This window comes from Myodes glareolus, chromosome 8, assembly GCF_982192425.1.
Source record: "Myodes glareolus chromosome 8, mMyoGla1.1, whole genome shotgun sequence".
In the NCBI taxonomy this organism is placed as follows: Eukaryota; Metazoa; Chordata; class Mammalia; order Rodentia; family Cricetidae; genus Myodes; species Myodes glareolus.
Window position 1 is genome coordinate 23,692,707 of NC_142033.1, and position 25,235 is coordinate 23,717,941.

The window sequence follows — 25,235 nt, forward strand, 5'->3', positions numbered from 1 at the left end:
GAATACATCTAGACAAATGAAATAAAATCGATCTCATAAAACCAAATGCACTTGTTGAAATCAGAGCTATGATCTTGGATAATTTGGCAGTTATTAGCGTAATTTATTTATGGCCTGTGCTTGCTTTCCACAAAGCAGTGTGGTTGTAGTCTCTGAGGTTGTTCTCTGCATAAAATTGTTTGTACAAAAACGATCAAAAATGGATCTGCATCTATTTTCTTCCTCTAGTATGTAAGCATTGAGATCTCTATAAATTCTAGAACTATTTTGAAATTGCAATATTTTTTCAAGAAATGATGACCCAAGACAAAAATTTCTCATTTTTGACTCTTTATAGCTTGAACATTTGGGTAAACCACTGCAAATGCTTACTGACTTGAGATTGAGATTCTATTCATGTTATAGCATTTTAGTTTTATAGCATTTTCCTGTGAGAAATGGCTTGCTATCAATTTTAAGAAATTTAAAAAGCAATAAATATATGAAAAAAAGCATATTAGACTGATATCTCACTGTACTGGGTCCTTTTATATCACCATGACACAAACTAGAGTCAACAGAGAGGAGGGAAACTCAGTTGAGACAATGCCTCCATGTATCAGGTTGTAGGCGATTCTCTGAGACATTTTCTTAACTAGTGACTTAGAGAGGAAAGTGCACCCCATTGTCGGTGGTGTAACTCCAACACCAGTGGTTTATGGTATTAGGTTCTATGAGAAAGAAGAACAAACAAGCCGTTCGTGGCCTCTGCATCAGATCCTGCCTCCAGTTTCCTGTCCTGTTTGAGTTTCTGCCCTGACTTCCTTCAGTGATAGTCTGATATGTAGAAGTATAAGCCAAATAACTCTTTGCAACCCAAATTCATTTGCTTGTGATGTTACATCACAGAAATAGTAATCCTAACTAAGACATACACTTTTCCACCCTGAATCATAATTGTACTTTTAATTGTTCATCCTTCTAAAATTACATAGTAAGTAGTGTAGTGAATGGAGGAATCCTCTAAGGGAATCCTCAGGTGAAGGAGAGGTATGCCCGGAAGATAGACTTAGATCTGGACAGACAACTTGGTCAGATGGAATGTGCACTTATGTGTGCTTTAAAAGGTCCATTCTTGTTTCTGCTCCTCAGATGTTTTATTTCTGAAATAGTTAGAACATCTGATATTTAGACTCTTCCTGTTTTTCCTACTTTTCTTTTTCTTTTTTTTTATAGACTGGACATTAGTATTTTTAACTGATCACAGTAGATAACTTCAGTTCTCAACTCAGTTTACAGAGCCTACGTGCCAGTTACTGGATCCCAATTTATACATTGAGAAAGCAGAATTTTTAACACTAAAATTGAACTGCAAGGCACAATTTCCCACTGAACAATGACAATCAAGCATCTTTATCCAGAGGCTGACTGTGGAGTTTCTTACCACTGTTCCTTGACCTCAAGGAATTGATTAATTCCTTGATGTAGAAGAAAGATAAATAGAAATAAAATAATGAAAACGGAACTGTAACCTCTGACAGCGTAAAGGTCAGAATCAATTCCATTCCACAATGCTTCTCAGTATGGATTTGGGAGCACAATCTAAAGGAAGACTGGAGCCTAAACTTTGTGCCCTGAGTATTTTCCTGTGTTAATGGGAAAGAACGCAGTGCAGCGCAGCGCAGTACAATGCATGCGCTGCTGGATTGGTCATGAGAGTCATGGTGAAGCAGGAGATAGCCGGTGCTCCAGGCAAGACGCTTAAGAAGGCAGAGTAGACCAAAGAAAAGCGTTCTTATAGTTACGGAGAAAGGGAGAAGAATTTATGCCACACATATAAAATAGTGAATCAGTTTCCTGGTGAGTGTGGGTGACATGAGAGCCTCAGCAGGGTGAGAGAAGAATACAACTTCGTAGGAGTTTTTCAAGCCTGAGAAAAGTTAAAAAGCCATCAGCACTTGGGAGAGATGTCATGCCAGACTAAGCTATATGTTTAGCAGGAACTTAAATTTTAAGGCAAACACATAGGAAATAAGCAGAAAACAACTAGAGAGAAGAACATGGACTTAGAGTATAGACCTTGGGGAATTGCCCTGATCTGGAAAGACAGATTTTTGTCCACCTTACTAATATCAAGTGGTCACAAAATCATAGTTCATCCAGAAACACTGAACATAAACTTTTCACAGCTTTCATTAAATTACTACAATCTCCTTGATATGCCTTTTGTAAAAGTAACTTGGAATTTACCTATCCTTTTCCTGAGTTCTTGATGAATGATATTTTCATCATTATTTTATTTTATTCTGTTTGTTTTGTTTCTTCACCATACCTGTTTTTATTTTTTATTCTTTTTCTCAGATCAGAAATATTATTTCTTATGCTAAGAGGAGCAAAACTGCCAGATTTGAGATTATTTTAGATAATCAAAAATAAATAAAATATTTATTAATTCTTAAACATATTTGTTTAACTGAGAACAGGCATGGGAAATCTTGATAGTCCCTGCTTGGAATCTTTTTTGTCAAAATGTTTAAAGTTGTCTCTTTGTTCATTGAAACATACATTGTGAACCTACAGTTTTATGCTGGAAAACTATAAATAAATAAAATCGTACCAAAATAGATTCTAAATAGTTTCCCATTAATTGAAACAATTCAAAGCAATAAGACGTTCATACACATATTTGTAAATTGGCACCTGAAGCAAGAGCACACAGCTGCCCTGTCAACTGCTGTGTGGCTTGCACTTAGTATTTCTTCTTTGCTCTAAAGGGCTGTGACTGCCTTGGTTTCTGATGTCAGAGGCTCCTTGTATTTTATGTTACTCTACTTGTAACTTCATCCTTCTGGACCTTGTCTGGACCTAGATTATGCTTTGTTTGAAAGAGTATCATGAAAGAAAATGAATATTTAAGCAATAATATTTTCATTTCCTTTTCTTTATCATTTTATATTCCCCTGTACTAATACAAAACACACCATTTAACTCATATTGTGGTAAATTTATTGTTCACCTTTTTGTTTTTAGTTCTTTTACTTTAAATATTGATCATGACATGAAGAGATGATTTATAATATAGAATCTAAACTAAAATTGCTTGTAGACTAATATATAAGCAGCTTGTTATTAGAATGCCCAAATAGCTGCTGTAGAATCAGTGGCTAAGCAAAGTTGATATTCATTTTAAACAGAAAAAAAATGATACAGAATGAAAGAATCTAGCCCTCTGATGACACACACTGGCAAAGTTGTTCTCATGATGTCCATGGGTTTCTCTTGTGAATTTGCCACTCAAAAGTTTTATGTCCTTCCCACCTTTTACATGTGTCTGTCTGAGGGCAGCTAAAATTTTTAGGTAGGCATCTGAAGTATAAAAATATTTCCATCTATTTGATTCTACATTTTTTACATTTCTGCCAACTGAAAAGAATGAAAAAACAATGCTATCTTTAATTTCAGATTCGCAGAAATAAATTTCTCTGGGTTTATGTGTAATATCTAACGTCTGAAGCTATATATTCTCTATTTATTGAAAGTCAGCAATATTCATTGCTTGTTGTACTTCTAGAATATTAAAAAAACTTAATTTTGCAGAGTTATGTTCAAATAGGTTCTGTACAAGCTTACAAAATTCTTAAATTCAACTGATGTGTTGAAGCAATGAATTTCTGTGATGTGCTGTTCTGGAATCTGGTATCTTGATATTCTAAAGGTGGGAGTATTTTGGCGGGGATAAATTATTTATAAGTTCTCTTTGACTAAGATATGTTTTGGAGTCAATACATAAGATTACATATTTATTATTAATTTTGAGTTAATAGATTTACTTTCAAATTTTATTATATTGATATGTGATTTCCAAGATGACAATATTAAATAAGTTCCTGTTTCTTAAATATCTTTCTTCCGTGTGCTTGCTGTTCTCTGGTCTCTTTTTTTTATATTATGCTTTATTCCACTTAAACTTTATTTACCTTGTTTCCTTTCAGCTACTAAAACATATACCTGCTGTAGTTAAATCATAGAACAAAAAGTTAAATCTCAATTTTAAGTTGTAATGAATTTGGTCTTTGATCAATTGGGTCTCACTTCTCTGAGACTGACCAGCAATGCTGGCAAGGGTATGTGACAGAGAAAGACTGCTTACTTGACCAGAATACACCAGAGGAAAAGAAAAGACTAGACCCTCTCATTCCCTTTGAAGGAAACTGTGAAATGAATTAATGACATCTCTCCAGGCCTCAATTATTTTGTTTTCTTCTACTTATTTTTTTTCATGCAATATATTTTGAGCATATTTCTTCCTCTCCCTTAACTGCTACCAGTTCCTGCTCAGCTCCCTGATCTTTCTCCCTCTCAAAAAAAAAAAAATCTCTGCAATCAGCAGTCAAAACAAACAAAAACAAATTAAGACAACAATACACAAACAAAATGAAGCAAAAAAGCCAACCTCTAATATATAGGTTTTTTTTCTTTATTGGTCAATTATATCTGGGCATAGAGCCTATTCTCAGAATGTGATACCCCACTGGCGATGAGAAGGAAACAGATTTTTCCTTCTCATCAGGTCAGGGTTGTGAATAGCTTTTTGACTAGGAGTGTGTCTTTGTGCCCACTTCCTCTTCTCAGTGCTGAGATTTTGTCTGGTTTGAACCTGTGCAGGTCTTGTGTGCTGTCACAGTCTTTGTGAGTTCACATGTACATCAGTCCTATTGTGTATGGAAGACATTGCTTCTTAAGAGTCATCCACCACCTCTGGGTCTTATAATCTTTTTTCCCCTACATACCCTTGAGGGAAAGGCTTTGACAGCATTGGACTGAGCCCCCAAGGTCCAAATGAGGAGCAGAAGGATGGAGAACATGAAAAAGGAAGTCAGGACCGTGAAGGGTGCGTTCACCCACTGATATAAGGGGACTGATCTAATGGGAGCTCACCAAGGCCAGCTGGACTGGGACTGAACGAGCATGTGATCGGGTTGGATTCTCTGAATGTGGCTGACATGGGGCCTGACTGGGAGGCCATTGACAATGGTGCTGGGTCTTGTTTCGTCTGCATGTGCTGCTGGCTTTCTGGGATCCTGGTCTGTTTGGATGCTCACCTTCCTGGACCTGGAGGGAGGGGGGAGGAACTTGGACTTCTCACGGGGCAGGAGGCCCTGACTGCCCTTGGGACTGGAGAGGGAGGAGGAGAGGGAGTGGGGGAGAGTGGGAGGGTATTGGGAGGAGGGGAGGAAGTGGAAATTTTTTGTAAATAAATGAATAAATAAATAATAAAAAATAAAAAACAAACTAACAGACAAAAAGCCTATATAGCACAGAGTGCTCTAAAATCTCTCAATCTCTACACATTGTACAGCGGTAGGTCTCTTTGTTAATTGCCGTCTACTGCGAGAAGCTTCTCTAATGAGGGTTGAGTGGTGTACTCATCTATGGGTATATCAATATGTCAGTAGTAGTCAAGTATTTTGCTATATTCATTTATCAAAATAATATTTTTTCCCCTAGTTATATCGCTAACTCTTCACTATACCAATATTTTCTAAATAGCTATATAGCCTGGATCAAATTTTTAGCACATAGAAATTTTAGAGATAATTTTAATGTTTTTTTAGAGAATTACCTTTGTTCTATCTAATCCGCTTTCATTCTTTCTGTTCAGTAAATATAAATATCTAAAATTTTTATCCTAATTTTTTTTTTCCTCTTTGGGGCATTTCATTCACATTTTCCCATCTTTGGCTTAATCCAATGATGTACACAACAAATGGGGGTATAAATTGTAGCTTAGTGGGAGAGTATATTCTTAGCAATATCAGACCTCAGATTGAATTCTTAATGTGAAATCCAGGAAATCAAAATGCTTTTGCGCATCTGTTCTTCCCAAACTCTTTCAATGATATGTATGAAAGTACATATATTTCTTGGAATATTTTGGAAAATTACATTGTATTATTTTGTGTGTGTTATTTTCTTTTTTCTTTCTGAGTTTTTAGTTTTTCTCACACCTCTCTATTTTCTCTTTTACAGTGGGAAGAGATTGGCGAAGTTGATGAAAACTATGCCCCTATCCACACATACCAAGTATGCAGAGTTATGGAACAGAATCAGAATAATTGGCTGTTGACAAGTTGGATATCCAATGAAGGTGCTTCCAGAATCTTTATTGAACTCAAATTTACTCTAAGGGATTGCAACAGCCTTCCTGGAGGCCTGGGCACATGTAAGGAGACATTTAACATGTATTATTTTGAATCCGATGATGAGAATGGAAGGAACGTTAAAGAGAACCAGTACATCAAGATTGATACCATTGCTGCTGATGAGAGCTTTACAGAACTAGATCTTGGAGACCGTGTCATGAAACTCAATACGGAGGTCAGAGATGTAGGACCTCTGAGTAAGAAGGGATTTTATCTCGCTTTCCAAGACGTCGGGGCTTGCATTGCTCTAGTGTCTGTGCGTGTGTACTATAAAAAATGTCCTTCTGTGGTAAGACACTTGGCCATCTTCCCGGACACCATCACTGGGGCTGATTCTTCGCAGTTGTTAGAGGTGTCAGGTTCCTGTGTCAACCATTCTGTGACAGATGATCCTCCCAAAATGCACTGCAGTGCTGAAGGAGAGTGGCTGGTTCCCATTGGGAAATGCATGTGCAAGGCCGGATATGAAGAGAAAAATGGCACCTGCCAAGGTAAGCTTTTCCTGTGATTTGTGTTGGCTTTGTGTTTCTCTTGCATCATGTGTGTCTATTTCCTGCATTAATTACAAGTTAACTTTTATTTTGGTAATTTTTGGAGATTGTGTCTCTTCAAGCTTTATTTCTTCCTTCTCTGAATGTCAAAGACTTTCAAGCAATGATGAAAGATTTAATGCACTACTTTATTGGGTATACATATTTAATGCTCAGAGTGTGAATTTTGGTACGATGTCTCATATTCACCTCCTGCTCAGACGTTTTATTGTGGTTGGCACAACCGATGGCCTGCTAGCATCCATTGTAGGATTGTTGTCTGTCTACCACTGTGGCTTGCTGTCGTGAAGTTATTTCTATCCTTGTTTTGATGTACAGAATTAAAATATAAAAATCTTAGGGGAAATTTGTCCTGGCAAGCTTTAAACTTCCATTTAAAAATTCTTTGAAAATGGGTTCAGCCACATGAACTTCTCAGAAAAAACATTTGTCATCTCCAAGGACGTAGCTTACTACGCTGTTTACATATGGTTGCAATTATATGCTTGCTTTTCAAAATTTATAGATCAATTTTAAGTGCATAATAAGCAGTGCCCCATGAAAATAACTGTTTGGAGACAGAGTCAATACAGAAAGGTCATTTCAAAGCAATTTGCACTTGGAGATTTTTTTTTCTACTTTAATTTTTCTTTTAAATTGAAACTTGATCATGCATGCTTCCTCATTCATTTGAAATGCTCTCACTTTGCCCACAATATGGTAAGTTGACTTTTTAGACTTGGGTATTTATCAATGACTTTTTAAAGCAGGGTAGCACTTTATGACAAAGTGGAGAACAGTGTATAAGGAAACACATTTTTCCCCCTTCGGAAATGTGTGCTCTTATGGGCTTCATATAGTTTTCAACATGGTTTCTTAATTTTAAGTAGATAACAAGAGGTTTGTGTGTGTTTTCTGAGGCGAAACGTTATACTGAGCAGACCCTCACTCCCTTCTGATAGCTAGCTAGTTATTCTTATTTCCTAAGTTCCTTGTATATGTGCTATACTACCCATCTTGGTCAAGTTTGATTTCAATTGATCATAGATCTAGAGAGACAAAATTGTATCATTTACATGATCATCCTCACAAGGCTGGCTTATATATTCACTCAAAAACTCTTTCCTGTAATAACATTTCTACTTTCAATTTTTTAAACTTATTTTTAGGAGCCTCACAATATTGTTTATAGATAATTCTAGTTATTTCCAACTTAATCTCTTCTTGATAGACACACTCACATACACAAATACTGACACACACTTTAAAATGCTGTCAAATGGATATTATGTTCCTAAGTGTGTTAGGAAAGTGAATCATAGTTCATTTGATTGGAATTATATGAAAGGTCTAATACCTTGCCTTTTGTTCTTGAATAGTTGCAAAAGTTTATGGTTAAGCCATATATCATTGTATGACAGAAAGAGCTAGTAAATAAATGTTGACTGTAGTTCATTTTTAAATTTTGTAAATAGGCAGTTTACTAATAATGCCTTAATATTGTTTGTTATCCTTTTAAGGATTAACTGATTACTTATGTTATTTTAGGAAGTCAGTGAAGGCTAAATTAGACCACTACAGAATTTGTTTCCTTTCAGATTAAAAGAGGGAATAGGAAGACTCTGAACCCTTAAGATAAATTTGAATTGATGAGATGAAAGCATTCTATTGACACTAATCATTGAAAGTATCATGTCTCAAGGGAGTAGTGTGTCTGATCAAATATGTGTTATTGTGAGAACTTAACACTAATCTTCTTTTATTTCTCACCTCATACTCTTCATAATTGAGTAGAGACCACAAGGGGTGACAGAGGGATGAACTAGAAAGGTCATGCTGTAAATGAAAAAAAAATCTTTAAAATATTCCATATTATTATGGCTGAGTGATTGAACACAGATGCTCTTGCACAGGACCTGAGTTCAATCCCCAACTCCCCTACGGCAGCATACAATTGGTTATAACTCCAGCTGTAAGAAATCTAATGTCTCTTTGCTAAGTGTCCTGATCTACATGCCAAGCACACAGCTATGCTCAATTTATCAAAACATTTTCTCATAGCATTACTTGTTCTTTTATAATTCTTCTTTTGCCCTCTTGAATAGTCAACTGTCTCCAACATTCCTGTAAAATACATTCTCATCCTTCTGATCTATACTCCAGTATCTTTTCTTGAGAGATGTTATGACTGATCAATACTGGGTCAAAGCTCACTCTTATTTACTTATATACTGCCGTTTCACAGAAATTTGTAGTGATGTAATTCCTCTTTCTATTACCACTACACTATTCATTTCTTATGGCAGGAGTGGTATATAGTCAAATTGAGAAAGAAATTGGAAACCATGAGGAAAGGGAGTAAAGTCAGCAAAGAGAGAAGAGAATGTACAAAGGTGTGAAAAATGTTGTGTTGCTGATTTATTTTTCATTTCTGTTCACATACAGAAAATGTTCTTGTTCTGTTCAAAATTATATTTAATAAATCTTACAAAATAATCTTCTAAAATAACTCTTGGTCAAGAAACTCAGAGGCTAAATTCTCAATAGTAAGAAATAAATTATTTCCATACTTTGAAATGATTGGCATTTCATGTACTCACCACTGTGAGCACCATCTCAGTCAACTTTGTCAAGCCACAAAAACAGGCCTATTAAACTATATTTATAAAGTAGATTTATTACATGATCACATTTAATTACTCAGTCTCTATGCTCACCAAATTAGGTTAAGGTTTAATTAAGGTTGTAATTATGTCAAGAAGCTGGAGTTTGAATACATGTATTGTAATACATTATCATACATGAATATTTGCAAAATTCTCCAGGTGATGACCTGGGAAACCTGGTCAATCATGCTTATGTGATCTTTTACCCCTGTAGGCATGATTGGATTGACCTAAAGATTTTTAGAAATTGAATTTCATGGTTGAGAATGCTAAACAAGTAAGTAACTATATGGTCTCACTTCTAAGGACAACAGAGCATAGGTTCAGTGGGCAAGGTCAGTTAAGTAATACGTGATTCTTTATTTTCACACCACTTGAAGTTCCCATTGAACTTCCTGTAAAGTATTAGCGAATCAATCCCACACCAGTTATGTTTTAAGGGGTTATTTATTTGGCGGGGGTAAAACTTACATACACCATAAACCGTCAGGAAGGGAGCCTAGTCGCTGGAGCAGCAGCCGAGACCGAGCACCGGAACCAAGAGCCGGAACCAAGAGAGCCTTATCTGGAACTGCTTCTCTTTTTAAAAGAGAAATATACCACGCCCCAGTGGGCTGGTATTTCAGCAGCTATTGGCTGACGGAGCGGAAGTCGCTCCCCGCTGCACTGTGGGCTCCTGCTTCAGTGATTATTGGTTGAGGCAGCGGAAGTTACTCCCACAACAGTAAAGTATCGGACAGCTTTGTCTGCAGTAGTCTGTTTTGGGTCAAATAAAAAAACATTCTAGTTTTTATTTTACTAATATAAAATGTTTTATGTATTTGCTTTGAGATGCTTAAATATGTGCCTCAGATTTCTATAATTAACTACTATATGTATGCAAAATTGTTTCTTTGAAATGTTCTTTGTTTTCAGAAAAAAAATCTAACCCAATTCCATTTAGCCATGTGTGTTTCCTTACCTGTTATTTATTATTATTTCCTGTGTATTTCATATTATTTTCTCCAGGAGTCGTATGTTGTTTTTTTTTTTTTTTTTTAGCACAAAATGGTTAGCAAAAGCCCATTTTGAAAGTTTCTGCTTTTTATTGAAATGGATGTGTTTGACAGAAGTAATTGAGTTCACATGAATGAAATGTTGCCTGCTGAGTTCTCTTGTGATTGTGTTGCTGACTTACTCAAATGCAAAGTAAGACCACTAATCTTCATCAGTTGAGAGTGGAATGAAGTAGTAATTTGAAATTAGCCCTAGATAATTATGGTTTCACTTATATCAAATGGGGAAGAGGGATTTAGATTGTGGGTCACTGCCAAAACCAGTCAGAGTGAAGAAGGTACATAGTGAATGCGAAAATACAGGGTAATGCAGGTTGCACATCAAGGGCTAGCGAGGAAAACCACTTATTAATTGTCCAACTGGGAGATGATTGCACAGCAAGGGAAAATGTAGTGAAAATACCCAACCCAGGAAAGACCTTTGATTCAGAAACAGTACAGATACAGCAGGGAGCAGTATAGTGATCATTCATATTTCTCACTCATATTTATGAGTGAATAAAGTCGGGCTGGAAGTATAGTATATTAGGTATTCCTGTAATTATGCTTTGGGGAGCCTAGTTATTTTTAATTAGGCACATTACCAAAAAACATCAAAGAGGTTGAACTCTTGGTTCTGTTTGGTATGCTATTGTATTAAACAATAAGAAACTGATTTTAATTTTAAAATTTCAGCAAGGGTTAGTTATTATACAAGTATAAAAGAAAAGTGGTTTGCTTGCATGTGTGTTCATGTGTGAGTATGAGTATACACATGTTTGTACACATGTGTATTCATGTGTGTGTGTGTGTGTATATATATATGCATGTGTCTTTGCATGCATGCACCTGTGTGTCAGCTATGTATGCGTGTCTATGTTTGTATGTATGTATAAGCAACATGATGTGGACATTAGCTAAGCCTTCCCCTGTATTTTCAAGTATTACATATATGGATAATAAGAATAGATGGCTTTTTATTTCTTTCAGTTTAAGTTGCTCTCTACTGTGGGTTTGCTGTAGTTTTATTAAAGTTTTTCAGAATGTTGTCTTTTTTCATGCTTTCTTTTATTCCAAATCATGTTTTCAATGCTGTCATTAATATTTTGAGCCAAATACTTCTGAGATGGTGCGAGTGGGAATGTGGGTCAGCGACGAGGAGAGGATTTTTAGCAGGTTCTTTGATCTCACCCAGCAGCAGCCGTAGGAATTCTACACTTCATTTGGAAAGTGAAAAACTGCCTCCAGAGATGGCCAAGTACTCTCTGTGATTTTTTCACTCTCGGTGGAGAAGCACTAAGTCCTCTATTTCTCCCAGTGAACATATATTCCAACAATACTAAACATGATTTTAGATGCATTTATGAACTATGTACCATTGGAAAAGTGAAAAATAATAATTCTTCTGAGATAGAAACATGTTAGTGTCCATGGAACAAGCAAGGTACATGTATTAAAAGCTGCCTAAATTATCTTCAAAATGGTGAGAAATACTGTTTGTGGAAGACAATGCAATCTAGGGTTCTCAGTACATTGATTCTGACCCAAAATGACTTCATATTGCCCCTTTGATTAGTCTGGCTCTCTCTCCAATACAAGCATCTGAATCCTTCTCATTTCCTTCTTTTTTTCCTGCTTCATAGCAGCTGACAGATAAAAGGGTCTTAACATAGTATTGAACACATTGTATTTTTTCCTGGACACTTGCTATTTATTATATTTTATTAAAAACGGTGTATTTACTGGTGTGTATGCATGTATTATAAGTCTAAGGTAGCTATAAGTTAGCAATTTATAATTTCTGTAAAATGAACTGTATTTTTTGAGTGACTTCATGTATAAAAGAATAATCTTACATTTTGCTGTATTGGGTTAAACCAAGCTATTCAAGTATCAATTAACTTCCTAAAAAAAAATACATTTTCTAGAGTTCCAACACTAGGAAAACTTAACACATTAAATAATGCTTTTCTTTCTTTAGCTAGCATTGTTTCAAGCAGTATATGCAGTCTGTACAAGGCTGTACCCTTGGGAGACAGACAGACATGCATATAGCTTCATCTTTGAATACCGGACATAGGAGATTTTTTTTTGTTTTTGTTGTTGGATATATAACTACCTGAGGACGGGCTGCGCTAACTTTGGACAAAATAATGTTTTTTTTAGAAAAAAAAATAATGTTTAACACAGACATTGAGGAAATAAAAGAGTAACTCAGCCGATAATCTTTTAATGTCAGGAGATAATTTAATGCACTAATTTGTGTTACTTTATACATCTCTACTGTTGTCCCAGTGTTTTGAATATCAAGCTATGGGAAATAAAAGCCTAACTAATGCCTAAGTTTTCTGGCTAAATGGGCTCTTTTAATATCTGTTACACTATTTAAAAAATAAAAAAAAATCAAAAAACATTTAGGGTCAAATATATACATTTTGAATGTAAATGCAATTGTACATGACAAATGTTTAACTTCCAGCACTTACACAGTGTTCAAAACCACCTGCATTTCTGGTTTTAGGGGATCCTATACCCTTTTCTGGTCTCTAAGTTCTATTGAGCATACATTTTATACTTAAACTCATGCAAGCACAGATGGATAAACACAAACACAATCGGGACATAAATTAGTAAAATGTCCTGCCCAGTACTCTCTCTCCTCTCCTCTCCTCTCCTCTCCTCTCCTCTCCTCTCCTCTCCTCTCCTCTCCTCTCCTCTCCTCTCCTCTCCTCTCCTCTTCTCTCTCTCTCCATCTTCCTTCCACCTTGGAGGAGGAAAAACGTACTGGGAGAGACAACTGAAATTAAGGGTAATTTTAGGAATGAGTAGAAACCTAGTGCCGTGGAAACTTTCAGAGATTTACAAGGGTGACAGTAGCTAAGACTACTAATAATGGGGAATATGGATTGTGAACTGCAGTGTAGGGATTGGGAAACTAACCCAGCAACAAAACTTTAGACCTACAACTTCTCCTGTATAAAACATGTACTAGGGTAAATGTGGCACACAAATTGTGGGAAGGGAACACTAATGACTAGCCCAGCTTGAGACCTATGCCACAGAAAGAGGCCACATCTGATGCTGCGTGAATGGCCAGGAAGCAGAGACTGGATAGCCCGGAGACCCAGGATAGAACCAAACAGGACCAGAAAGAATATTTTTAAAAGACTCGATGAGATGGTCTGTAATGATAATATGCTATACTCTTAGAAAGAAGCCTAGCCTAGTTGTCATCAGAGAGGCTTCACTCAGCAACTGATGGAAACAGAGGCAAAGACCCACAGCCAAATATTAAGTAGAGCTCAAAAAATCCTACAGTAGAGGGGCAAGAAAGATTGTAAGAACCAGTGGGATTATGGACACCAAAAAAAGAAAAAAGAAAAAGAAAAATCCCACAGAATCAACTAAGCAGTGATCATAGGGCTTCACAGAGATTGAACATTAGTTCAGGGAGCCTGCAAGGATCTAACCTAGGCTCTCTGAATATAGTTGTACAGCTTGATCTTCTTGTAGGATGTGGGAGCGCGTTCTATCTCTGACTCTTTCTACTGTTTTTGGGACCCCTTTCTTTCTAATGGGGTTGTGTCATCCAGCCTTCAAACAAGGGGTGGTGCCTAGTTTTACTGCAACTTTGTATGGAATGTTTGTTTGCTATCTCATGGATGCTTGGCCCTTTCCTGAAGTGAAACAGTGGAGTGGGTAGAGGAGAGGTGTCTGGGAGGTGAGAAGGGAGGAGATACAACTTTTGAGACTTAAAATCAGACAGAAGATAGATAGATAGATAGATAGATAGATAGATAGATAGATAGATAGATAGATAGATAGATTGACAGATATGATAGATAAGTAAAATGTATAAAATCTCCCATTTACTTGACCTGTATGATGTCTTACTTTAAAATTTTATTTACATGTGGATATTTCCAGAATGGCATGTCCTTTCTTTCATAATAGAAAACACTGGCATAGTCACAATAGGAAGTGTGTCATTAACAATCACAATGAAAGGAGAATTTCCAATTACCCATTGTCAGTTACCCAGTATTCATTTCTCTTCCCTACTGTTTTTCTTCCTGTTGTTATCTTTTTCTTTTTTCTCCTTCTTTCTACTCCTAGGTCTGCCACATTTTATCTTGCAGCTTTTTATTATTTCATGAGTACATGTTGTGTTTGCACCTAAGCGTCTTCAGTATAAGAACGAAAATATTATGTTGATGTGCTTAAATCCTTTCAGAGCATGAAGATGGCCCCTTCATTTAGCCTTATTAAGGTGTAGTTTGGATGCAAGGAGAGAAAAGAAAGAAGAGCCCCAGTTTTGGAAAGCAACAATTAGAGCAAATGATCATTTGACTGATGGATCACTCCATTTCTTTGATGCAATTATTAGTAGGAATCTGACTTGGAGAATGAATGCTCCCAAGATCCCGCTGTGTGATTGTAAAGGAGAATAATAATGCGCTACTCCATATGCATAAGGGCTTTTCATCTAATAAATGCAAAGCTCTTTGAAAGTATTCTATTAAGACATTTCTAGGATAAAGAATCAAAATGTTGTTTTCCATTCCATGGACTGGAAAACAAGTGTGGTGAATTTATCCATTTTTCTAGGGTTAATATCGCATTTCTTTTCTAGTCCGGCCTCTTACGTGTTTTATAATCTGAGAGTGAAATAATTACTTGATCTTGTGGTGGTTTTCCCTCCACATTCATCTATTTCCCTAATTTTCCATGCTAAAAGCCTCTTTATTTAGGAGTAGACAGGCCTGCATTACTTATTTATTTAAAAAAAATCTCCTTAGAAGGTTTTGTGTGTAGTCTGTTTCTGCCCTTGTGGTTCAAGCTAGATTTAATATGTCAACATGGGTTTGCTTAACTGCATTTGATTGTCTTCCATACTTAGTTCGAGGCAGTCTCCTTTCAAGCATGTTGCATCTCGGGTAAATGAAATGTCATAACAATGAAAACTCCTTGTTTGGTGACAGGAATAGATTTCTTTGATACTGTTAGTGGTGGAAAGGGGGATGCGGGGTTGGGGGAAGAATTGAAAGAATAATCGTTGCCTATACTGCAGTTGCATCAGTATTCTTCAGGACCACACATTACAAACTATGAGAAAACAACCTACTTAAGATTGGGAGAATGCCCCTATTCCTTCTGTGCAGGGTGGGTTTAAAGCAAAATCAGAATAAAATACAATAAATAAACAGAAAACATCTGTTGATAGTGTTGCCAAAATAACTTCCAAAGATAATACCTCTTTGCTTCAGTTTGATTTCTTTTGTACCTTTTGGCCAGAGACTAAAGTTTTTATTGCTTTTGGTACGTAGCTTTAGCACCTTATCTCCCATAATAATTTTCCTATTTCCTTTCACAGTAGATTTCAAAACCTCAGCTAAATAAGTAGATTTTGGAGACTGTGCTCTCCTAAAGCTTGTTTAGCATGAATTGAATCTGCAGTACATGTATCAGCATCGGTGACTAGTTGAGGCAAACGGAAGGTAAAACCAATTTATTTAAACTAAAATGAGGATGGCAACCAGGTCAAAGCTCACAACGGATTTAAGTAATTCCCCTGGATAAATTCAACTGAACAATTCTCATAGAGGTTGAAGTTTATAAAAAGAAGGGAAGGGGGCTCAAAATCACAAAAAGGAAGTCAGAAAAAATTCAAAAACAGGTTGTTGCAAGTTTATTGCTTTCTTGACTAGAATAGCAGAGGTATGAGAGTCAGTCACTTACCTTATGCGTTCCACGAAAGAACTGCCTCAATTAAAAGCAAGATTCTCCTGCCCTCTGAAGGATAGAGTATGGAACTTTGACATGAAGTGTCCTTCATTCTGTTCACCAAACAGCTATGCATGCCAATGCCTGGAAACATTAGCATCTTTTCTGAGTATCCTTTGTATTAATGGATCAAATTAGTTGATCTAAATTTGACAGAAATAAAGCTGAGCAACCAGGCATGCTGCAAGTGATTAAATGTGCTACAGGGTCGGTGAGCTCATTCGTGAAAGGAAGAAAGAAATTAAGCATTCAGGAAACACAAGACTGGGTGAGAAATCCGAGCTTTGGGAAAAGCTTGATGAAGGTGACAGTTTTCACAAGGTCATTGTGATGTCATGTAGGGGAAGCTGCCCTGAGTTCCCACACTTGGGCTCAGGATGACAAGAGTTATTTCTACCTAGAGTGAGGAGGAAGTACCCTGAAACAAGGACAAGAACTTTGTTCTAGAAAACACAAAAGTGCACTAATGGGAATAGTTTGGCTTAGACATTTAAACGGCAATAGTACAGGAGAAATTATTCAGATCTCAGGGAGTAAGACCTAAGGTCCTGCATATCAGACTTGTCAGAATATTTCAACTGAGCTGGTAAGGCAAGCAGAGGAGATGGTGCGTAGATACAGAACTGCTGTGTGCCTGTGCTGTTAAATGTTTTATTCATATTCTCCTTTAAGCATGACAACACCCTGTGAGCCAGTTTCTGGGGCAACTGGAGCTGAGAAAGTTAATTTTAGCAGGATCACACAAACCAGAATCAGAAAGTGGTAGCTGATGTTCGACCCCAGGTGTGTTTATGTCAGCCAGTAATTTTCTTCCCAGTTGTGGGTTCTACATTAAGATTCATTTGAAACTCTCTGATTATGTCATCCTGACTAAAGTCATTTGTGAACTTAATCTGTTGTCCTGACTGAGCTGTAATGAAGTAAATATGAGAGAGAGAGGTTGCCAAAATGAAGAAGGAAACACATGTTTTCTTTTTTCTATATAGTAGTTTCAGTCTCTACATTCAGATGTCACACTAAGAAAGTAAAAATGAACCACACAGTGATGTGAAGAATAACTACCAAGGTAATGACAGTTGGCTTTGCTAGATCGGTCAGTTGGAATAGGAACCTACATCCGAGGCTAGCAACCCGAGTTCTGAACACACAGGATGAAAGGAGAGAACTGACACTTTCTCACAAATTGAACTCTGAGTTCCACATGTTTACCATGGCATGCCCATTCCCTGCAGGTGCATGCACTCACAAAGCAAACCAATACAACTGCAGTGTGTAATGGTAGGGAATCAAAGTGCTAAGGTAAGTAGAGCAGTGGGAATGCTGGATGAAGAGTACCAGGGCTTTTCCTGGGCATCTGAAGCTTCACAGCTAGGATTCACAAACAGGAAGAACTTTATAATTTGGCATGCTTTCTAGAACATTCTAATAAAGACAGAAGAAGTTTTTCCCCCTAAGCCCAGAATGCATACACTTGATAAAGAAATTGTCTAAGAATGTTGTGACTTTTCATTTTATTTCCAGCTTCTGTTCTTGCTCATTCTTGCACAACCAACTTAGTATTTTCTCTATTCCCAAGTAAGCTATTTAAATATATTTTCTGAGAAATCAAAGTGACATTTTCTTTAAAAAGTGTGCTCACCTATGCTGGTTCTATTTTGTTTGTGGGTGTGATATATAAGTAATGATAAGAAATTGAGTGTGGAGAGAGCTTCAAATGGAAATCAAATTTTGTGCCCTTTAACCCAGTAATCAAGCATTTGCTACAACCAATTCTGACACCACACAGCAACAGAAACAAAGTTTATAACAAGGCACCTGGAAGAACTTTCAAGCTTTTCTTGCTGATTGTTGATTAAAAACAACATTTTAAAAAGCAACGTTAAAAAAAATCCACTAGTAAACAAATCTCCATAAATAAATCACTTTAATAAAAATATTTTTTATTTCTCTTGGTTGATGAAAATGAAGTAATTGTGATGGAAGGAAAAGCAAATGTACTTATGTTCTAATGAGGAAAATGAGCTTACATAAGAAAGTTGTTCATGAATGATTCAGTTCAGCCCATATATGAAGCAAACTGCTTTATCTTAACAACAAATGTGCATACATCGCTGTAAATAAATAGATATTAGAGTCTGGTGTAAGTGGATTAAGATTTCAAAGTACTCTCAGGCAGTAATTGATTAAAACACAATTTCTTTAGGTTTCAATACATATTACCCTTCAGGTAAAACGAATATGTTTGCCTTCTAAATTCTTAGAATTTATTTTATCTACAATAGATAAAGCATATTTATTTTCACTTTGAGGCAGGAAAACTGTACAATAAAGGACAAAAGTGACAAAGGTCATACCACTCTTCTGAAGAAAAGTAAACTGTAATTTGGTTCAATTCAAATTCAAGAGCCAATCTCTGATAATTCTAAAATAAAATGGAAGGTAACTGATTAAACTCAACTGTGTTCATAGTCAACAATACTAAAGTGTTAGGCTTGAACTCATAATTCTACAATTATCTTAGAATTTGATTGTGTGAATAATTTTAGAAGGCAAAATTTTTACTGAAGGTACAATTACATCACATTCTTGAAATACACTAAGATTGGAGTACACTAAAAAAATGAAAATGTGAAATTAAGGAATGTGGGGGAAAGAAGAGTTCAGTGTGGCCAGAATGGGAATAGGAGTATAATGGGGCCAATATTATCAAATCACATTATATGCATGTATAAGGTTGTCAAAGAATATATTAGAAACATTAAAATTACATTTGTGTGTGTATGTGTGTGAAAGACTTCTTAAAATAAAGTTTTGTTATAAACTAAGGTTACAAACATTATATTTGTGAATATTAATATTAAAAGTGGTAGACTCCCTTTTTCTACCAGTAATTCAGCTTTGGTTGTTACAGATTGCTTGTGCTTATTCCGCTATGTAAAAATACATAGTAATAAAGATTTATGTAAGTATGTAAGCATATATAATATACTCGAGCTGATATTTGGGAAGAGGGCAAAATAAAGAAGCCATATCACCAAAATCTAAAAGTGTCTTTATTATCAAACTCTGGCCAAGGACCTTTAGAAAGAAGAACTTGATGTAACCCTTTCCTGACACTGGAGGTTTCATTTGGTGGCAAGAAATGGCTAGTTGGGACTTTGTCTCCTCATTGTTTGGTGATTCCATTTATATTTCTTTAATTTATTTATGTATAAATATATATTAAATACACACATGCTACACAAACCAAAAAAAAACCCTACAAGTTCGGAAACAAGAATATTTAAGTGAGAGATAAGTAAGGTAATAAATGCCTAGACAAAACATTGTGAGTCACTAATAGCCCTGGAATGACTATTGTGTTCAATTTTTAGCTGACTGTCCACTACATGGGATCTGCCTTTTAGTGTAGTTTGCTACACAGTGAGACTTGTTTTCGAAAGAGAGAGAAAGAGAGAGAGAGAGAGAGAGAGAGAGAGAGAGAGCAGTAGTGTCTGGAGTTGGATGGGGATCTGGGAGAAGATGACAGAGGGAAAGCAATGAGCAGAATGTACTATATGATAAAAATCTATTTCTAATCAAAAAAGAAGAATAGAAGGGAAAAAATAAGAATTTCAAATGTTTCCTACTTAAATGACACATTTAAATGATCGTTTGAATCTGGGAGTTAAAATACTAAAGGAAGAAGTTAATACATCCTCATAGGCAACACTTTTTTGCATCAAAAAGTTTAGTCATAAAATATGTAAGGGTTATGTTTAGAATTAATGATGAAGTTAGTTTGAGAAAACATTCCCCTTGTAAATTTGAGGTATATTTTGCCTATTTAACTCATTTTAGTATTTCAAGAGGAAAGAAAATCAGATAAATGAATGAAAGGATTGGAAATGAATTGTGAATATTTACTAAATTAGCTGATATTGATTAATATTGAGCATTATTATATGTAATCACGTAAGAGTAAATTTGAGTAAAATTACTCTACAATTTGAGTAAATGTTCAATTTTAAAAATGTAATTTCTTTCTTTCATTGGTTATGTGAAAAACACTAACAAACATATCTCTCTTATATAAAATTGAATTGAATGTGTTCTGAAGAGGAATAGCCACAAGCCATAGGGAAAAGTGCAGGAGAACAATCAAATTAGCCTCATTGTTCTACCCTATCTTCCTGGAGTACAAGGTTAATTAGTACCATGGGCTCTATGCATTATGCATCACAGCAATCAGGCCTTTATTCTGCTGGGTCTTTATCCAACTGCAAATTGTTGCTTTTCCCATAACAAAACCTTGATCAGCTATTGTCATATTTAATTTTACTGTTATATTGATGACATACATATTAATTCATATACCCATAGATATGTTCTGAAAGTGCTAATCCAAAATACAAAAATGGATAGAAAGATGAAAGAATAATATCTTCCACTCGAGGATATAAGCTAGCAAGATAATGGTGATTAATCATTGTTATTTGTCATACTTAAATTTTTTCATTCTTAATTAATTTTATTTATAAAGAACAGTTGGTAATACTGGTTTTACCATTAAATAATTTCTCTTTAAGTGCTATCATCTTTTTAAAATTGTTTTTATGATTAACTTCTTTCTTTCTCTCTCTTTTCCATAACTCCTCGTGAGAAGGAATTTTACTTTATTTTCTAGATTGTGCCAGTTTTATATACAACTGGCTTATGGCTTCAACATATTTTTAATTGAATTTAATGAACATAATTGTTCATTTAAAAACCAAAATATGTATACTGATTAACAATTCATCAAGAACTTTGTTATGGTATTCAAATAAGTAAATATATTTTCTCAGGAATAATTTATTTCTTTTCTTATATAGGAAATAAAATTAATAAAAGAGAAAAGGTAGAGGTAATTGTTAAGGGTAATATAGTTATACATATTTACTGTTGTTTATCCATACTTGAAAAGTTGAGTTGGACATTCATGATAACGCATGCCTGTAATTTCAGAAGTCGGAAGGTTAAGAAAGTGGAAGAGGAACATGTATTTAGGATTAGTCTGTTCTATACGACAAATAATCTTCTTAACAATAATTTTAAAACCATAGATTAATTAACCTGAAATAATCTCATGGTTATTTTCTTTGGTTCTACCCCCACTGCAAACTTCAAGGCACATATAAGAGCTAGGAACCTGCTTTTCCTGTTTTCACAAATCTGGCCATTATCATTAATCAGGAACTTCCAAAATCAATCCAAATACATAAAATGCCCGTTAACCTTAGCTTTCCTTATTCACTCAGAAACCATAGCTAGCTAGCTAGACAGACAGAGAGATAGATAGATAGACATTTCTATATACTTTACCAAACTGACATCAAGTTATCAGGGAATTTCAACTTCAGCAAAATATGTCATCTTACTGCTCCTTGATTAATTCATATATTTTTCTTATAGTAATATTAGAAGTTAGAGATTATGTTAATTTTTTACACCTTCTTCTTCTTCTTCCATTCTTATCACTTGCAACTAATTTCTGTTACTAAATCAATAATTTATAATCCTGCTTTTCAGAGTAAAAAAAACAGAGTATGTTCTGAATAGGCAACGCCTGTTTCTGCTTATCAAATGCGTATATTCCATGTAGTTTTAAGTAAAGATTTTAAAATGGAAAGTTATATAAGGTATATCTAAAATATATGCTCCCCTGACTCAGACTAAAAATATAATTTTAACACTTGGAAAATTAGTCATAGATTATTTGCCATATGGAAAATTTTAAATACATCTAAAATAGCAAATGAATAGTGTTGATTTCTCCTTGATAAGTATTACCATTTTGTACCTCAGTGCATACCAATGAGTTATTTTTATTTATTTTATTTTAAATTAATTCAGGAAATTTAAAGTGCAACTCATGATTTGAGATATTGATGGGGAATTCAATTTCTGCCTATTTTATAGAGGTACCAACCAGAGCCATGTTTATTTCCACAACTCTATGGCATTTCGAGATACATGCCACCACTAAAAATCATGCGGACAGCTTTTCATCAACACCATTTAATTGCTGTGGTAAGACTTTTTAAAAGAGCTGCAAGGTTTTGCAGCTAAAGCTGAGTCAGGAAGCCTCTCTTAAATGAGAGTGCTTGCCTCTAGCAAGAAGGGCCCACCCAAGAAAGTGCTGCTATCAATAAGACATGCTTTACTCTATTCTTTTCTGTCTAGAATTACTTTCTGAGCTCTCTCAGGCTTTATGTGGATGCAGCTGTCCATGTGGGTGCCATTCTGTTGGAACACAAAAAATGATAATAATGGGAAAATTATTTCTAATTATTTCTAATTTTATTTCTAAAGGTATAAATAAGCATTTTTAAAAATATTATGGAATACAAGTATATGTGGCAAAACAAGGAAAACGTAGCTTTAGTTATTTTTTAATATTTATACAGCTTACATTAGAGCATTACATAAGTTATACTACCACAATCCTTAATTGCTAATTCTCCATCACGTTCTAGACATCCAATCATAATAATATAGTAAATTCTCTGGAAAATTTAAATTACACATGTTCAAGAATTCTTATTCATATAGTTAAAGAAAATATAATTGCTATAAGACGTTTTCATGAATTTAAATATTTTAGCAAAGTTAAAGAAAGCACTGCACCTGCTAACTATAAAATCAAGCTTCTATCTCAAAATACCACATAGCTGTTTCCTACATTAAGCTTACTTTCATTTAATATCTAGTTAAATATCGAATTACTGTAGTTCTTCATTATTTCTAAAGTTACAGTCTTACTGCTTTTCAAAGAAGAATGTTATACCACAAAATGGATAACTATAGACTCAGAAAACAGATAAGACTTGCTCAGAGTCCGCATTCAGCATGTTCATTTCATCCTTCTGTATTTAGTTTGTTAACAATCGTAATCTAAATCTTAATGATAAGCATTATACAGATATTTGTTAGCAGACCTCAATGGCAATTTATTTACATTTTTGATAGAATTTTAATTTATGCACACTTCTAACATGGTGTAAGTGTTTACAAATTAGCAATACTTTAGTTGCTGTCAATATTTTGCTCTCCGCACGCATCTGTGGCTCCCACCATTCTGAACATTTACAGAGATAAAGTTTCCAGATCTTGTTTCCGTGTCCCTCAGCTCACTGAGACTGCCCAGCCACCATACAAAGAAGTCATTCTCAATATGAGTTGCAGTAGTCCAGGAAGAGGTATAATATTACCTGTAGATTTCCAGTATTCTCAATCTCCACTCATTCTGTGAATGGAATTTTCAATGAAGAAACTGAAGGAAGAAAACACATGTATTGCTTTGCTGGGAATATCCAGTAGATGTCTATAAAAAGCAAAGGAGACTAGATTTCCTTAGTCTGTTTTCTCCCATGGTCTCTCCGTTTGGCACTAGCTGTAGTATGTACCAGAACGTCCTCACACAGACAGAGATCTACCTTCTAAGTGCTGGTGTCAAAGGCGTGTGCCAGCATGCCTCAACTCATACTCAACTGAGGATAAAGATTGGTATGAGACTGGGCACTATATTAGAAACTCAGTTCATGATCTGAAAGAAGTTATACTAAGTGTTTGATGAGAGTTTGGAGACTTAAAGTAGACGTGAGAGATGACATGGGAATATACATATAGTCATACAAATAGGAACATTTTAGCAACTAGTGCATTTATACATTAATTTAATTTATAATAACCCATGTATCAGTAATAGTGAATGTGAAGTAAGTAAAATGATACACAGTTTATCCATTTATGTGAAACAAAGAACTAAGGATTCCTGAGTTCATGGAGAATGCGGGTCTACTGGAAGTGTTGTAATCATGTCTGAGATGAAATGTGAGTGGACTTCAAATAGAATGCTAAGTGATTTACGTTTTTTCTTTCGTTCTTTAGAGTGATTTCCAGGAACACTGATTCTAAATCTATTGATATTTTATAATATACGTTTACTTATGTAGCAATGCTTTAACCTGGGTTTTTGTAATCTTGTTTATTTCAAAATAAAGTTTGAACAATGGAAATATGCAAAACTTATCAAAAACTTTATTTTCTGAAGAAAAATAATGTGTCTAAAAATAATTGTGCAAGTTAACTAACTTGAATGAATTTTTTACTTTGTTATTTCCTGAACCTTCCTTCCATCACAAGAGAGCCTTAGTAAATACAGAGCAAATTAACTCATAGGCTAGCCCTTTGTTACGTGTAACAGCACAGTTTTAAGCACAAATGGTCGAATTGTCATTGATTTATTATAAATTTGAAGTGAGCTGCCCAGTTGTCACAAGATGCACATAGATAGAAGGTGTAAAAGAAGAGACCTTGCAGATTCTAAAGTCAAGTATTTAAACATTCCCTAAACAGTTCCATTTAAATTTTAAAAATTAAAATTTAGCAAATACAAAATATACTTTTTGGTAAATAAATTGAAATCACAGTAATGGATAATTAATTCTAATTCTGATTACAATATCAAAATAACAATAATTATCACAAAATAAACCCTTACTTAGTGAAATAGTTCTTAGCAAATACTTCTAAGTAGCTGAAAAGCAAATGAATATACAAACATTTTCTGAGTAAAAGTGTCAAAAAGTTTAATATCTGTTCAAGAACAGAAAGTTGATTTCTGACTTTCACAAAGTATCCTATTTGTCTCTCTCAGTGTGGGGAGACATTGTCATTTCTACATACAGACAGGGTGTGGCTGGCCAAGGAATCAATGTTTGCTAGTGAAAGCCCTGACTTGTAATCCCTGGTGCTGCCCTTGGTGCCATTCTATCCCAGACTCTTGAGCTTTTCCCTTGTGAGTACAGTGATAAAGTAAGTTAGAATCGTTCCTAGCAAGAAATAAGAAAAATAGGGCAAAGTCTGCAGCTAGTGTTAGCAAGCACTTTCAGCTCTTGTCTTCCCATGAATGTGTGTTCCTGGGATGACAGTTAAACAATGAACGACAAATTTACCTTGTTGGTGTAATTCTGGCTTGAAGTGTGTATAGGTGTTGCTGCTCTAAATTTCTATACT

The 25,235-nt window shown here is 35.1% G+C and overlaps 1 protein-coding gene across 18 annotated transcripts in view; it reads left to right on the forward strand.

Moving 5' to 3' along the window:
* The window catches only part of Epha5 (EPH receptor A5), a 307,513-nt gene that overhangs the window by 64,194 nt on the left and 218,084 nt on the right, over positions 1–25,235 (forward strand). For all 18 annotated transcript variants that reach the window (XM_048446301.3, XM_085691710.2, XM_048446300.3 and 15 more), the window contains exon 3: positions 6,010–6,673. In XM_048446301.3, the coding sequence (XP_048302258.2) occupies positions 6,010–6,673 (664 nt within the window). The remainder of the gene's footprint in view (positions 1–6,009; positions 6,674–25,235) is intronic.